General features: G+C 42.9%; 1 protein-coding gene across 1 annotated transcript in view; it reads right to left on the reverse strand.

Annotated features, from left to right (window-relative positions):
• Positions 1-264: 264 nt before the first annotated feature.
• The window catches only part of bnc1 (basonuclin 1), a 122,505-nt gene continuing 106,797 nt past the window's right edge, over positions 265-15,972 (reverse strand). The window contains exon 5 of the mRNA XM_043677583.1: positions 265-1,937. Within this exon, the coding sequence (XP_043533518.1) occupies positions 1,277-1,937 (661 nt within the window). The 3' untranslated portion in view covers positions 265-1,276. The remainder of the gene's footprint in view (positions 1,938-15,972) is intronic.

The following is a 15,972-nucleotide window of genomic DNA, read 5'->3' on the forward strand; positions in this document are numbered from 1 at the left end:
TGTACTGGAATGTCAGCCTGCATTTTTCTGCTTGTCTCTGAGCAGAACTTGAACTCATGACCTGAAGTCCCAGAATACTCTTGTGCATTGTGGTATTTGTGCAATCTTTAACGCTAGAAACATGTAGAGCCAGAAACAAACTGTCAAGAGAAAGTGACTTTTCAACTCAGCTGTTATAATTATTAGATTTTCCTTTTTTAAATAACTGGATGCAACACATTTACATACATTAAATAGAAACACTGCACATTTTTAAATCATACATTGTTTAATCTCACAAAGTAATATTTGGAATTAACAAAAAAATGTTCATTGTCTTAAACAGAATTTGTTGCCAATACTATTTGTCAATGTATTTATTTACAGATTAGCACACTGGATACATCTTTGGCAAGCTGTGATTTTTTTTAAGAGTCTTGTGAGCAGTAGGACACCCTAATTCCAAACCTATCTTTCCATATCATAAAAGCAAAAAGTTAAACATTTACAGTGTATGGAATAAGTTAAAAGCCATAAAAAAAAACCCCAGCATAACACGCTACATTCTTAATTTCAGTATACCTCACAAAGCCTTACCACAACCTGGGGAAAAAGTTCCAATTCTGAAACTTTCAATTCTCATAAACGCAACTGATTCAGATGGAGAAAACATCCTTTGATAAAAAGAGCGTAATTAAATTACTTTTTTTTTTGGAATTACATTTACAGCAACAGAGTTGATGATATCACTGTGGAAGTAACTCTGAATCAGAGTTGCTGAAGACTCAAGGTATTAAAGAAGTAAAATACAAGGGTTGCATCTGGTCATGTTTTTCTGCTTCACTTGCCAATCCATAAGTAAAGGTACTTTTTTAGTCAGGAAGCTGGAATTTGTAAAAGGTGGCATAAGTGCACATGAAAAGGCATCTTTAATCAAACAGAACGAGAGCCAAAAGCAAGTATTGAAAGTGCCTTTTCATCCAGATAATCAAAGAATTGCAACAAAGAGCCTTTCATGCTATAAAAAAACTCATAAAAATGAAGTTTTCGGGGACTATGAGGTCCTCTTGATTCCTATCTTCATCATCTATAAAACAGGAATGTTGGAAATATTTGGCTGCATTCCTTTATATTTGAGGACTGCAGAAGGTAGTAAAATGTGTCGCTATCACCACATAATAGAAAAGGTCTTGGCTGTTTCTCAGAGAGGGTCTGAAATCCTCCATCTGTCAGTACAATGGATTGACAAATCTGTAAGAAATTCAACATCCATTTTCTGAAGAGGCGTGCGAGACATTTAGTGGCTTTCTTTGGAGCTGCAGAACGTGTCTTTGTGCAAGTTGGGGTTCTGACTATGCCTGTTTCGGCTACGAACAGAGGAGAACATGGTGCTGCAACCAGGCACCTTGCATTTGTGCAACTGACGAAGGTGTACAGTTTTGTAATGAGCCCTAAATGTCCCTTTATTACTGTACATCTTCTGGCAGATGTTGCACATAATTGGTGAATGAGAAGGGATTTGCATCAAGTGATCAATAGGTTCCTTGACCACAGTAGCTAGCTGGTATATTTTATCTTTCACCATTAAATCAGAATGCTCAAAAACATCCTCATCATTCACAGGAACTGCTTCATCACTCCCGGCATCTGAATCCCACGAATGGATACTACTTCCTGACTTGACACTGGACGTAGTACTAAGATCCAGCACACTCCCATCATAAAGACCATCACCTCCTTGAGCATCGTTAGTCTGCTCTTGACCATTGCCGTGAGAAACCACAAAATGTTCAGTTTTGCTCTTTCCTTTCAGTATTACTGGAGTCTGTCCAATGTGAGTTCTTACCAGAACATCTTTGTAAAGTTCCTTCGTTAGAAGGGGGCTGTTGTTGATGTTTTGGGTCTCACATGAACCTTTGGTCAGAAGTTTGTGATGAAGATTGATGTTCGCACTGTGTCTGAAGATGAGGAAAAGGAAACATCAAATAAATTAGTCCATTTGCTGGCATTGGGTGAAAATGCAATTGATAGATCAAAAGGTGCAAATCTAATGGAAGCACAACATTCATTAATATCCTTCCGATGTGCAGTTCTCCACAGTTTAATTAGAAAGGTGTTGCCAGGGTTGGAGGGTTTGAGCTGTCGGGAGAGGCTGAATAGGTTGGGGCTATTTTCCCTGGAGGGTTGGAAGCTAAAAGGGAAGTTTATAAACTCATGAGGGGCATGGATTCGGTAAATTGCCAAGGTTTTTTCCCCTGGGTAGTGAGGTCCAAAACTAGAGGGCATAAGTTTACGGTGAGAGGGGAAACATTTAAAAGGGATGTAAGAAGCAACTTTTTCACACAGAGGGTGGTGCATGTATGGAATGAGCTGCCAGAGGAAGTGGTGGAGGCTGGTACAACTATACCATTTAAAAGACATCTGGATGGGTGTATGAATAGGAAAGGTTCAGAGCGATATGGGCCAAACGTTGGCAAATGAGACTTGATTAATTTAGGATATTTAGTCAGCCTGGATGAGTTGAACCAAAGGATCTGTTTCTGTGCTGTACAACTCTATGACTACAAGAAATTATTTATTGAATGGATCTCCTGTGTACTTCTCACTGATTGGAGAATGTGTTCTTGAAAAATACAGTACATCATGCAGTACTGTGTGCGATTTGCCCTGTCATTTTTGACAAAAATGAATGTTAGCTATTTGTACGTGGACCTTCCCTGGCAGTGTACTTGGAAAACTGTATCAGGGATGTGATGATTGTAATGTATTCATCCACTGAAATGATAATATGAATTTAATTGAAAGTGCTGCTGCTTAAACAGAGACTCAGGTTTATCAAAGGTTAATTGTTTTGTTCAGGGAATTTTGCAGAATGGAATGTGATGCCCAATTTCAGGTTATAGGTTAGCAGCCAACATCAAACATATTTTGTATTAAACAGTAAACAGTGATTTTTAAACGATGTATTGGGAATTCCATTCTGTGAATGACCATTTTTATCCATGGAATATTATAAACGGCCTTAATGAATTACTGTCAGTTCCTTTGGATTTAACTTTATTTTTTTATCTTCCCTGTTGTTTTAAACTTCATGGTGGTAGACTGTGATTTACTGGAGCTGCACACATTAAGGCACGGTCAAGAAAGGTAAAAAGCTTGCATTTGTATAGCGGCATATCAGATCCTCAAAGTTCTAAAGGGCTTTTCAACTAAAAGATTGGCCTATCATAATGTAGGTAAATAGGGTTTATTGTAATTCTGGGAGAGCTCTTACTAAGTGTTGTTAATAGGGAATGACTATTACAGAAAAAGAAGATTATACAAGATGTTGGTGAGGTCTCTTAGAGTCATAGAGATGTACAGCATGGAAACAGACCCTTCAGTCCAACCCGTCCATGCCGACCAGATATCCCAACCCAATCTAGTCCCACCTGCCAGCACCTGGCCCATATCCCTCCAAACCCTTTCTATTCATATACCCATCCAAATGCCTTTTAAATGTTGCAATTGTACCAGCCTCCACCACATCCTCTGGCAGCTCATTCCATACCGGTACCACCCTCTGTGTGAAAAAGTTGCTCCTTATGTCTCTTTTATATCTTTCCCTTCTCATCCTAAACCTATGCCCTCTAGTTCTGGACTCCCCGACCTCAGGGAAAAGACTTTGCCTATTTATCCTATTCATGCCCCTCATAATTTTGTAAACCTCTATAAGGTCACCCCTCAGCCTCCAACGTTCCAGGGAAAACAGCCCCAGCCTTTTCAGTCTCTCCCTATAGCTCAAATCCCCAACCCTGGCAACATCCTTGTACCTTTCAAGTTGAACAACATCTTTCCGATAGGAAGGAGACCAGAATTGCATGCAATATTCCAACAGTGGCCTAACCAATGTCCTGTACAGCCGCAACATGACCTCCCAACTCCTGTACTCAATACTTTGACCAATAAAGGAAAGCATACCAAACACCTTCTTCACTATCCTATCTACCTGTGACTCCACTTTCAAGGAGCTATGAACCTGCGCTCCAAGGTCTCTTTGTTCAGCAACACTCCCTAGGGCCTTACCATTAAGTGAATAAGTCCTGCTAAGATTTGCTTTCTCTGGAGTACTGTTTCCAGTTCTGGTTGTCCTGTCATAGGAAGGATATTATTCAGCTAGAGAGGGTTCAGAAGAGATTTGCCAGGATGTTGCTGGGAATGGAGAATTTACGTTATAAGGAGAAACTGGATAGGCTAGGATTTTTTCACTGGAGCGTAGGAGGTTGGAGGGTGACCTTATAGAGATTTATAAAATCATGAGGGGCACAGATAAGGTTAATGGCAAGTGTCTTTTCCTGAGGCTGGGGGATTTCAAGACTAGGGGACATATTTTTAAGGAGAGAGGAGAAAGATTTTAAAAAGATATGAGGGGTAACATTTTTTACACAGGGGTTCGTGTGTGGAATGAGCTGTCAGAGGAAGTGATGGATGCAGGTACAGTTACTTCTGGATACTTTTAAAAGATATTTGGATAAGTACATGAATAAAAAAAGTTTAGAGGGATGTGGGACAGGAGCAGGCAGTTTCGGATTATGGTTGGCATGGACTGGTTGGACCAAAGGGTCTTTTTCTGTGCTGTAGGACTCTATGACTCTTAGAACCTGGAGTCTGATGGTGCTTGAAGATGGAACTTGAGATTTGATTTACTTGAGCCATGGAATTTGCTGGCACGGAGAAAGATGCTATGATTTTTGCAAGGAGGAGGCACAATAAGGGATTCATGGGGTACAGAAATGCTGTGGGGTGAAATCTTAGTGTCAGAGACCATTCTGGGGAAGGAGGGGACTGGCAGCTCTTAGGATGCTGTTAATGTCTTGAGCATTGAGGCAATGTTTGGTTGTTCAGGAGTCAGAAGTGGGAACCTGGGTGAAGTGACTTTCTGCACTCAGTGAGGGAGAATCTTGTCCTCTTGCATTACTGAGGGAAGGGATTATAGCTTATGGCTTACTGGTGTCAGAAATATAGGGGAAGAGCAGTCTTGTGATTAGTTTTCATAGAATCATCTAAGTTTACAGTATAGGAGGCAATTCAACCCATCATGTCTATACTGGCTCCTGAAAGAGCTTCCCAGCTAATCCCATTCTCCAGCCCTATCTCCGCAGCCCTCTAACTTCATGACTTTTAAATATATCTCCAGCTCTCTTTTGTAACCTCCTATGGAATCCACCTCCCCCACTCTCCCAGGAAGCACATTCCAAATCCAAACAACTCTCTCAGTAATAAGTCTCTCCCATCTCACTCCTCGCTATCTTGCTGACAAACTTGAAATTATACTCTATGCCTCTATTTATAAACCCAAGGATCCTATTAGCCTTCTTCACAACAGTTTCACCTTGTTGGATCACCTTCAGAGAATCATGCATGTGAAGCCCATGGTCCCTCTGCTCTGGTACTCCCCTCAATGCTGCACCATATGGAACCCACCTCCCCCACTCTCTCAGGAAGCACATTCCAAATCCAAACAACTCTCTCTCAGTAAGAAGTCTCTCCCATCTCACTCCTCGCTATTTTGCTGACAAACTTGAAATTGTGACCCCTAGTTACTGACATACCAACTAGTTGAAACAAAATATCCTTCTTTACGCTGTCAAAAGTGTTCTTCATTTTGAAAATCTCAGTAAGGTCACCTCTAAATCTTCTGTGCTCCTCAGAGAATAAGACCAATTTCTCTAATCTTTCCTTGTATCCAAAATCCCTCATTCCTGGTATTTTTCTACTAAATCTCCTTTAACTCTGTCCTGGCATGAACAGCCTTTCTTAAATAAGAACTGAACACAATACTCCAAATGTGGTCTGACCAATGATTTGTGGAGGCGTAGCATCACTTCCCCGCTTTTATACTCTATGCCTCTATTTATAAACCCAAGGGTCCTATTAGCCTTCTTCACAACAGTTTCACCTTGTTGGATCACCTTCAGAGAATCATGCATGTGAACTCCATGGTCCCTCTGCTCTGGTACTCCCCTCAATGATGTACCATTGAGCCTGTATTGTTTCTCTGTGTTTCTTCTGCCAAAATACATTACCTCACATTTCTCTGCATTGAAATTCACCTGCAAGGTATCTTCCCATTTGGCCGACTTGTCAAAGTCCCTCTGAAATCACTCAACATCATCCTCATTAATCACTATTCTCTCTAGCTCAGTATCATCTGTAAATTTACAGAATTTTCCCTCAACACCCACCGCTAAACCATTTACACTGGTCAGAAAAAGCAAGGGTTCCAACATTGATCCCTGGGGAGTCACCATTTCCAACTCGTCTCAATTCTGAGAAATGTCCATCTATACTTATCTTCTGTTTCCTATCTTTCAGCCAACCTCCAATCCATGCTGCCAATCAATTCCACACAATTCTAATTCAAACTGTTATGTAGCACCATAAAAGGCCAAAACTACAACATTCAGAGCACTACCTGTGTCACCTTGTCAAATAAATCAATTTAGATGCAAAGAGTGGGACAGTGGATTTACTTGGAGATTGATATATTTTGAAAAGATTGGTTTGGTGGGATTGCTTTGCGGATTGACACACATTGAAGAGAGTGGGTCATTGGGATTGGTGTGGGGACTGATGAACGTTGAAGAGAGTGGCACATTGGGTTTGGTTTGGGATTGGTGCATATTGATGAAATTGGGACATTGTTTTGGTTTGGGGACCAATACAAATTGAAGAGAATGGGACATTGGGGTTGGTTTGGGGGACTGATAATATTGAAGAGAGTGAGTCATTGGGATTGGTTTGGGGACTGATAATATTGAAGAGAGTGGGGCATTGGGATTGGTTTGGGGATTGGTGCATATTGATGAAAGTGGGATATTGTTTTGGTTTGGGGACCAATACAAATTGAAGAGAATGGGACATTGGGGTTGGTTTGGAGGACTGATACACATTGAAGAGAGTGGGGCAGAGTTTTGGTTGCATGTAGTAGGCCCCTTGTTTCAGGTTTCATGAGTTGGGGGTTCTGGGGAAGAGGTAGCCTGACTAACCATGTCCTTTCAATCTCCAGGCTCAATCCAAACTCATAAAGATAGGCTTTTTCTGTCAAGTCTTTGATTTATGATTCATGGTTTATATTTGGTCTTGACTCAGCCTGCAGTCCTTGTGTAACCTCTCCCTCCCTGTAAATTCTGACATTTATATTCACTGTCATCCCATAGACTGTGTCAAAGCCTCACTACTCCCGTGGTCTTGATTACTGGCTGCACTACTTCACGTATCTGTCATTACTGATGTCCCCCTATCTTCTTCTAACCCCACTTGCTTCTCCAACCTGCCCTGGGAAGAAAAACCTCACTCCCAGGCAGTAACAAATGCTTGGAGCCATTGCTTCGGATTATAATCTGCAGCTAGTTTTAATACTCTTTCATTCCAATCCTCACATTGGTAATTGAGCACACAAAGTGGAGGATTGCTGGGCCAGTGTCGGCAAGTGCATCTGGTCAAAAAAAACAGCGACAGTGGGTCAGTATGGACTCCTGCACAGACCTTGAGGTTGGTCTCAGACACATCATAGAAACACAGAACACAAGTAGGCCCTTCAGCCCTTCGAGATTGTTCTGCCATTCATTATGATCACAGCTGATCACCCAGTTCCATAGCTTATTCCTACCTCCCCACACCCATATTGTTTGATCCCTTTAGCCTCAAGGGCTATAACCAACTCCTTCTTAAAATTATCCATTTTAGCCTTAACTGCTCTCTGCGGTAGCAAATTCCACAGGTTCACCACTCTCTGGGTGAAGACATTTCTCTTCATTTCAGTCTTAAGTTGTTTACCCATATCCTTAGACTGTGACCCCTAGTTCCAGACTCCCCTGCCATTGAGAACAGCCTTCCCGCATTTCAACTGTCAAGTCCCATTAGAATTATATATGGTTCTCTGAGATTTCCCCACTTACTGTTCTTGTCTCTGACAGAGTTACATACATTGTGTGGAAAATCATTTGAAAATTTTCTTCCGCTTTATAGTAAATTGCCTTTCTTTTCTGAATGCAGCTGACATTTATCTCTTTTAGAGATATTTAAATATGACTGAATGAAATATAATTATTTTGCATTTTTGGAAGAAGTTTGAGCTGAGGTTGAATGAATTGTAAACACAGGAGTTTGACACAGATTAAATTAGATTCCCTACAATATGGAAACAGGCCCTTCAACCCAACAAGTCCACACCAACCCTCTGAAGAGCAACCCACCCAGACCCATTTCCCTCTGACTAATGCAACTAACACTATATGATTCCTGAAGAAGGGCTTATGGCCGAAACGTCGATTCTCCTGTTCCCTGGATGCTGCCTGACCTGCTGCGCTTTTCCAGCAACACATTTCCAGCTCTGATCTCCAGCATCTGCAGACCTCACTTTCTCCTATGGGCAACTTAGCACAGCCAATTCACCTAACCTGCATATCTTTAGATTGTGGGAGGAAACCCATGCAGACAAGGGGAGAATATGCAAAACTCCACACGGACAATCACTCGAGGCTGGAATCGAACCTGGGTCACTGGCGCTGTGAGGCAGTAGTACTAACCATTAAGTCACCATGCCACCCCAATGTATGAACATAACTGACACAAATGATGCGAAGTATGCAGAACCACTGGTCTAGTATTAAGCTTCAAGAAAGTGTGGAATTAAGTAATCTTCATTGCTGAATGGTAAAGAATGGCAGTGGGGTCACTAAAATTAGTGGCTCAGAAAATTGGGATGGAAGGAGAAACAAATGATTTTCAGACAGCCTACTGCACTGGTTCTTGACAGGATGTATATTTGGAAGTGACAGTAAGATAGAGACAGATTTTGGCAAGATTTCCCAACCTCCTCTTTTTCCAAGCGACTGAGGGCAATTCTTGTCCACCTGCTTTCCACCATGCCCAGCCCACCCTCTGCTGCCTCCGCACAGTCTGTTGGATGGTCAACTATTGCCCTTCTCTGTATCTCCTTCAAAATGACCATCCACTTGGTCTTTGCAACCAGGACGAGTTTCAGCAAGTTTGCATTGGCATCATGGCATGAACTGAAACTTGGCTCACAGGAAATGGCCACCTTGTCTTCAGGGAATGAAATATTAGCACAGATCAGGAATTAGCAAACTAATAAGAAACAGAGGGTTGGGATAAATGGGACATTCTTGGCAAACTAAATAGTGGCACACCACAGGGATCAGTGCTATGACCTCAAGTATTTATGATCTATAATAATGACTTGGATGATCTTTATTGTAGAGAGATTTGCCATTAGTACAAAGATACATAGGAAAGCAAGTTGTGAGGAGCATGCCAAGAATCTGTAATAGGATTTAGAGAAGTAAAGTGAGTGGATAAAAAATTGGCAGAATGAAGTATAATTTGGCTCAAGATGAGATTGTCCACTTTGTTAAGAAGAATAGAACAGTAGAACATTATTCAAATGGAGAGAGACTGCAGAGTGCTGCGGTGCACAAGGATGTGGGTACCCTTGTACATGAATCACAAAATGAGGGCACAGCAAGGAATTAGGAAGGGAAATAGAATCTTGCCCTTTATTGCAATAGGAACACAGGATTTACCAAAACTGTATACTGGTTAGACCACACTTGGACTGTTGGTTTCCAATTAAGGCGAAAAAACATTTTCAAATAAATCTTCTCAGAGATGTTATTATACACCACTGGAGAAGGTGAAACTTGAACCCAAGCACTACAAGAGTTCTCATTTAAGGAGGGGTTGGAAGCAGTTCACAGATGTTTCATTAGGCTGACTCAAAGAATGAAGGGATTATCTTTCAAGGAAATGTTGAGTGCGTTGGGCCTGTACTCAGTGGAGTTTAGAGGAGTGAGATGTGATCTTAGTGAAAGATGTAAAATTCTGAGGGGAAATGACAAGCTAGATGCTGAGAGAATATTTCCCCTGATGGGGAAATCTAAACTAGGGAGCTTAAAAGTTTAAAACAATATAAAAGTAAGAGGTCTCCCACTTAAGAAAGAGATGAAGAGGATTTGTTTCTTGCAGAGGATTCTTTGTCTTTGAAATTCTTTTGCACAGGCAATAGTGACAGCTGGGCCATTGAATACATACAAGTTTGATGTAATCAGATTTTTGACTGACAATCAACATAAGAATGATGGGGAGGGAGTTGCTTTGCAGTGGATGGGCAAGAAGGTGGAATTAAGGCCAAAATCTGATCATCTATAAACTTACCTAATGGCAGAAAAGGTTCAATAGGTCAAATCCTTAAGGTTGGAGTGGCTTAATACAAACTGATGGAGGAAATGTATGTTAATGAGGAGTTTGGATTGAGCTTTGCTTCTGCACCTATTCCTTATGATATTAAGTTCCTTACTGTGTATTTGCAATTCCATCAACTTCTCTGTGTGTACCATACAGTAGCACTATGCACACTCTCACAAAATCCTTGACCTCTCTCTACTCTTTTAGAAGCTGTCTCTCCTTTGACCACATTAAATCATTTTTGAGATTTGCTAACATTGGCAAAGTCTTGCATTCCATTCCACGTAGGAACATAGGAACAGCAGTAGGCCATTCAGCCCTTCAAACTTGTTCCACCATTTGATGAGATGATGGCTGAACCGTGGGCTAACTCCATGTAACTGCTTTTGGCCCATATCCCTTTAATATCCTTGCTTAACAAAAATCATGTTCATCTTCACTTTTTGTTGTTACCAACTTTTTGAAAACAAAATGAATTCAAATATAAATGTAGATTACAGAGGTGGGATTTCAATTTATGCTTGCTGAATTTTTGTCTGGGCTTCGGGATTGCTACTAATATACACACTATATGATTGTACTCTGTGTCACTCATTTAATCTCTCCTTCAAAATCTTCACCTTTTATTAACCCCGCAGGCTCAATCCAAACTCCTCATCAAGGTACATTTCCTTTGTCAGTTTGTATAAGCCACTCTAACCTGTTTCATTCTAAATACAGATTTTAACCTCCCTAAGCCTTTCTGTTCACATACTCACCTGTTTATTCTCATGGTCACCCCACTGATCTTGTCAGTACCTGTGACCTCTCCATTCTCTTGGTCTCACTCTTTAGCAAAACCACCACTGCCATTCTCCAATCGGCTTCCAGTCTCACTTCCTCCCCATCCCTGGGAAAAATGCAACTGTCTCTGAACAAATATAACTGCTTCTCCAAGCTCAGCCTCTGGCTTTCCATTCACCACAACACTTCAGCAACTGTTTTTCCACTTAACCACTCCTCTATTAATGTTCTTGTCCCCAAGAAAATTGTCACTCAATTCCATCGTGATTGGGGTCAAGGGAAAGCAGGATAATCACATAAGTGAGAAAGGAACAAAAGATCTGTTACTGAGTGGTTGGAGGTGGCTTATGTAGAATATAAACAGCAGCATTAACCATTTTCTATTGGCTTGATGTAAATCATAGAATCCCTACAGTGTGGAAGTCAGCCATTCGGCCTATTAAGCCTACACTGACTGTCTGAAGAACATCCCACCCAGACCCATGCCCCTACCTTATCCCTATAACCTTGCATAGTCCATGGCTAACTCAACTTACCGATATATCCCTGAACACTATGGGCAATTTCCCATGGCCAGCCCACCTAACCTGCACATCTTTGGACTGTGGGAGGAAACCAGAGCACCAGGAGGAAACCCACACAGACACTGGGAGAATGTGCAAACTCCACACTGACTGACACCTGCAACTGGAATCAAACCCAGGTCCCTAACATTGTGAGGCAGCAATGTTAACCACTGAGCCACCGTGCTGCCCTGTCAAGTGATATGGAGTCCTCTGGGATAGAGTTCCTCTTCATGGGGTGGCACAGTGGCTCAGTGGTTAGCACTGCTGCCTCATAGCACCAGGGACCCAGGTTTGATCACAGCCTCTGGTGACTTTCTGTATGGAGTTTGTACATTCTCCCCGTGTCTGCGTGGGTTTCCTCCGGGTGGTCCAGTTTCCTCCCACAGTTCAAAGATGTGCAGGTCAGGTGAATTGGCCATGCTAAATTGCCCATAGTGTCAGGTGCATTAGTCAGAGGGAAATGGGTCTGGGTGGGTTACTCTTTGGAGGGTCGGTGTGGACTTGTTGGGCTGAAGGGCCTGTTTCCACACTGTAGGGAATCTAATGTAATCTAAAAAAGCTTGAATCAACTGGTTGAACCATTCAGTCAGGCAGCCATCTGTCCAATCCCCACCAAATGATTAAAGTTCTTAGGATCCTCCGTCAAAATAGCTCACTACTCCAGGATCAGCTTGCAATACAAAATTAACTTCCAATACCAACTCCCTTGTTCATCCCCTCACCTTTTTCACCAACTCTAGCAAACAAGTGTGACAAATTCAGAAATATATTTTTACTTGGTTTGTGCTAACCTGGTCCACTGTCCTTCCACCACCCGTCAGCACCACCCTCTCTGCAACCCCTGGGCATTCAGCTTGAGCTTGTTTTCCACCTCACCTGAAACTTATCACGTCCACCAGCTTCATCACTGCTCTCTCATCTCCATTCCCATGAAGCTGTTGTCCATCCTGCTTCCTGACCTGACCTGCATCTGACCCCACACGCTTCCCTTTGAGTTAATCTGCTCTTCAACAACATCCACCACTGACCTCCTTGTCTTCACAAACTACCTTCCCATTTCTCCCATAAAAGCAAAATACTATAGATGCTAGTAATTTGCAATAAAACAGAAAACTGTCCCATGCTGTAGCAGGTCTAGTGTTTCCTAGGCCCATCTTAAGCTACAGTGTTCCACTGGAGCTCAAAGCAAGGTTGGGGGAGGCACCACCGCATTTGCTGGAAATTTCAGCTATTGCTTCTCTGCCATTTCATCCATCCACTCCAGCACAGAATTTCTTTTTGGGTTCCCTTCTTCCTTGTCATCGGCATGCTGGCTCCCTGGAGACATGATCTGAAGAGATGGGGTCTGCTTCCATATGTCCAGCCTTACTCCTCACCCGAGGAGAAAGTGAGGTCTGCAGATGCTGGAGATCAAAGTTGAAACTTTATTGCTGGAACAGCACAGCAGGTCAGGCAGCATCCAGGGAACAGGAGATTCGACGTTTCGGGCACAGGCCCTTCTTCAGGAATTCCTGAAGAAGGGCCTGTGCCCGAAACGTCAAATCTCCTGTTCCCTGGATGCTGCCTGACCTGCTGTGCTGTTCCAGCAATAAAGTTTCAACTTACTCCTCACCCACCTGTCTAAACTCCTTCACTGCTTCTCAGTTGTGTGTGATTTCTTATCCAGCACTCAGGCTTGGATCAGTACCAAATTCCTCCATTTTGGGAGCTCCTATCCTTGACCCTGTTATCAATTCCACATCCTTGCCACTAATTCCATCCTTCTCTTTCCAGCCACCATCTACTAGAAGCTTCCATGTGACTTGTATCGTGCCCGTCACAAGGACGGCTAACTTTCCCTTCTGTCTTCCTCTGCTCAGACACTAAGCCAGGTGTAACTGCCCCAAAGCTCTCCTAGCCAACTCCCAATTCTCAATTTTCTGGACAACACAACCCCTCTTAGTCTGGACATGTCTTCTTTACTGTAATCACACCAAGCCTAGCACACCCCCACCCCGAACGACTGTTTTTCCATATGAACCATCTATCTTGAAGTCATTCCTTTTAAAATTCTCATCTTGAAATTTCTTTATGGCTTTATCATCTCTAGCCTCGTCACATGCTGTAAACCCACAACCATCCCGTCCCTCGATTCTCTGCTCTGATTCTCTGCACCCTCCTTATTTCACTTCACGATAGCCAAGCCTTCAGCCAATTAGATCACTCGCTCTGGAATTTGCTTCCTGAAACTATACACACTCCCCATCTATCTCCTCAATTAAGATTCTTCTTACAACCTCTTTAGCCCCTGTCCTCTTTGGCTTACCATTCATTGAATCTGATTACATGTCGGCCTAGCACCCTGGGACATTTTTCTACATCAAAGGAAATTTACAAATGCATGTTGATATTCTGAGTGAATGATTGAGAGACACATAAAATAAAAGATACAGACTTTCTCAGGCTTGACTGTAAAACCTTTTCACAGTTAGAAAGCTCAAACATTGCTCTCCAGGCATGGAAATGCAGGAGGTGGGAATGTGGCTGTGCCCAGCTACAGCACATGATGGATAGCTGTTGACTGGGGAGATTAAGGAGACACAGCTGTTCAGGGGGTATGTCAGTGTTATTAAAGTGTGATGATGGAAAAGCACAGCAGGTCAGGCAGCATCCGAGGAGCAGGAGCGTCGACATATCAGGTATGTGGGGGTGGGGGAGCAGTGCCCAAGGGGGCTGAGAGATAAATGGGAGGGGAGTGGGGCTGGGGAGAAAGTAGGCTGGGAAGGGGATAGGTAGTTACAGGTGGGCGGTAATGGTGATAGGTTGGAGTGGAGGGTGGAGCAGATAGTTGGGAAGGAAGATGGACAGGTAGGACAGTTCAAGAGGGTGGTGCCAAGTTGGAAGCTTGAATCTTGATAAAGTGGGAGGAGATGAGATGAGGAAACTTGTGAAATCAACATTGATGGCGTGTGGTTGAAGGGTCCCTAGGTGGAAGATGAGGCGTTCTTCCTCCAGGACTTGGCGGTGGAGGAGGCTCTGGACTTGCATGTCTTTGGGCAAGTGGGAGGGGGAGTTGAAATGGTCCACTACAGGGTGGTGGGGTTGTTGGGTACCTGTGTCCCTAAGATGTTCTATGAAACATTCCTCAAGTTGGCATCCTGTCTCCCCAATGTAGAGGAGTCTGCATCGAGAGCAACGGACACAGTAGATGAGTTGTTCACATGTGTAGGAAAATTTCTTCTGGATTTGGAAGGATCCTTTGGGGCCTTGGATGGAGGTGAGGGGGGGATGTGTGGGAGCCGGCATGACAGTGTTATTAATGTGACTAAAATAGGATAAAATCAGAAAATCATGGCTCCAGATTGACAGGAATTGGTGGGGGGGAGCCTAATCTGGAGTACCAAAACAGAGTTAACCCTTTGTTGATGAGGCCTGCAGGAAGAAAATCTTTGAGTGGCCTTTCAATAACGATTCCCAGCCTGGCGAATTTGGTTTCACTCATTTGTGAGATGTGGCATTGCCAGCTGGTCAGCATTTATTACCCGTTCCTAGTTGCCCTTGAGAAGGTGGTGGTGAGCTGCCATCTTGAACCACGGCAGTCCACCTGCTGTGGCTTGACCGATTATGCTATTAGAGAGTGAATTCCAGGATTTTACCCTAGTGACAAAGAAGGTACAGAATGGGTGACCAGCACAGAGGAGGTCCTGCACACCAAAGACCCCAGTTTGACAATTACCAGATAACCCTCTCCAAGTGTGAATGCTTGCTGTGATTCCATCCCACAGGAATGAGGACTCCCTCAGCACCTCATCCAAATGGCTATTCCTAATATAAAGCCATACAGCATGGAAACAGATCCTTCAGTCCAATCAATCCATGCAGAATATAATCCCAAACTAAGCTCGTCCCACCTGCCTGCTCCTGGCCCATATCCCTCCAAACATTTCTCATTTGTATACTTATCCAAGTGTCTTTTAAACATTGTAATTGTACCCACATCCACATCCACCACACGTAAACCACTCTCTGTGTAAAAAAACTTCCCCCTCATGTCTTGTTTAAATCTCTCCCCTTAAAAATGTGCCCTCTTGTCTTGAAATCCTCCATCCTAGGCAAAAGATAAGTACCATTGACTCTATCCAGACTCCTCATGATTTTATAAACTTCTATAAGGTCTCCTCTCACCCTCCTATGCTTCAGTCAAAAACATCCCAGCCTTTCTTTATAAACTCAAACTATCCATTCCTGTTCCTGTCAACATCCTGGTAAATGTCTCCCGTAACATCTCCAGCTTAATTATATCCTGGGCGACCAGAACTGGCTTCACTAATGTCCTCAACATGACTTCCCAACTCCTGGACTCAATGTGAGTCAATGCAGTGCATTTCTGTTGGTGAGTCAACAGGGAAGGGGACTG

This window comes from Chiloscyllium plagiosum, chromosome 36 (assembly GCF_004010195.1).
Source record: "Chiloscyllium plagiosum isolate BGI_BamShark_2017 chromosome 36, ASM401019v2, whole genome shotgun sequence".
Classification (NCBI taxonomy): domain Eukaryota; kingdom Metazoa; phylum Chordata; class Chondrichthyes; order Orectolobiformes; family Hemiscylliidae; genus Chiloscyllium; species Chiloscyllium plagiosum.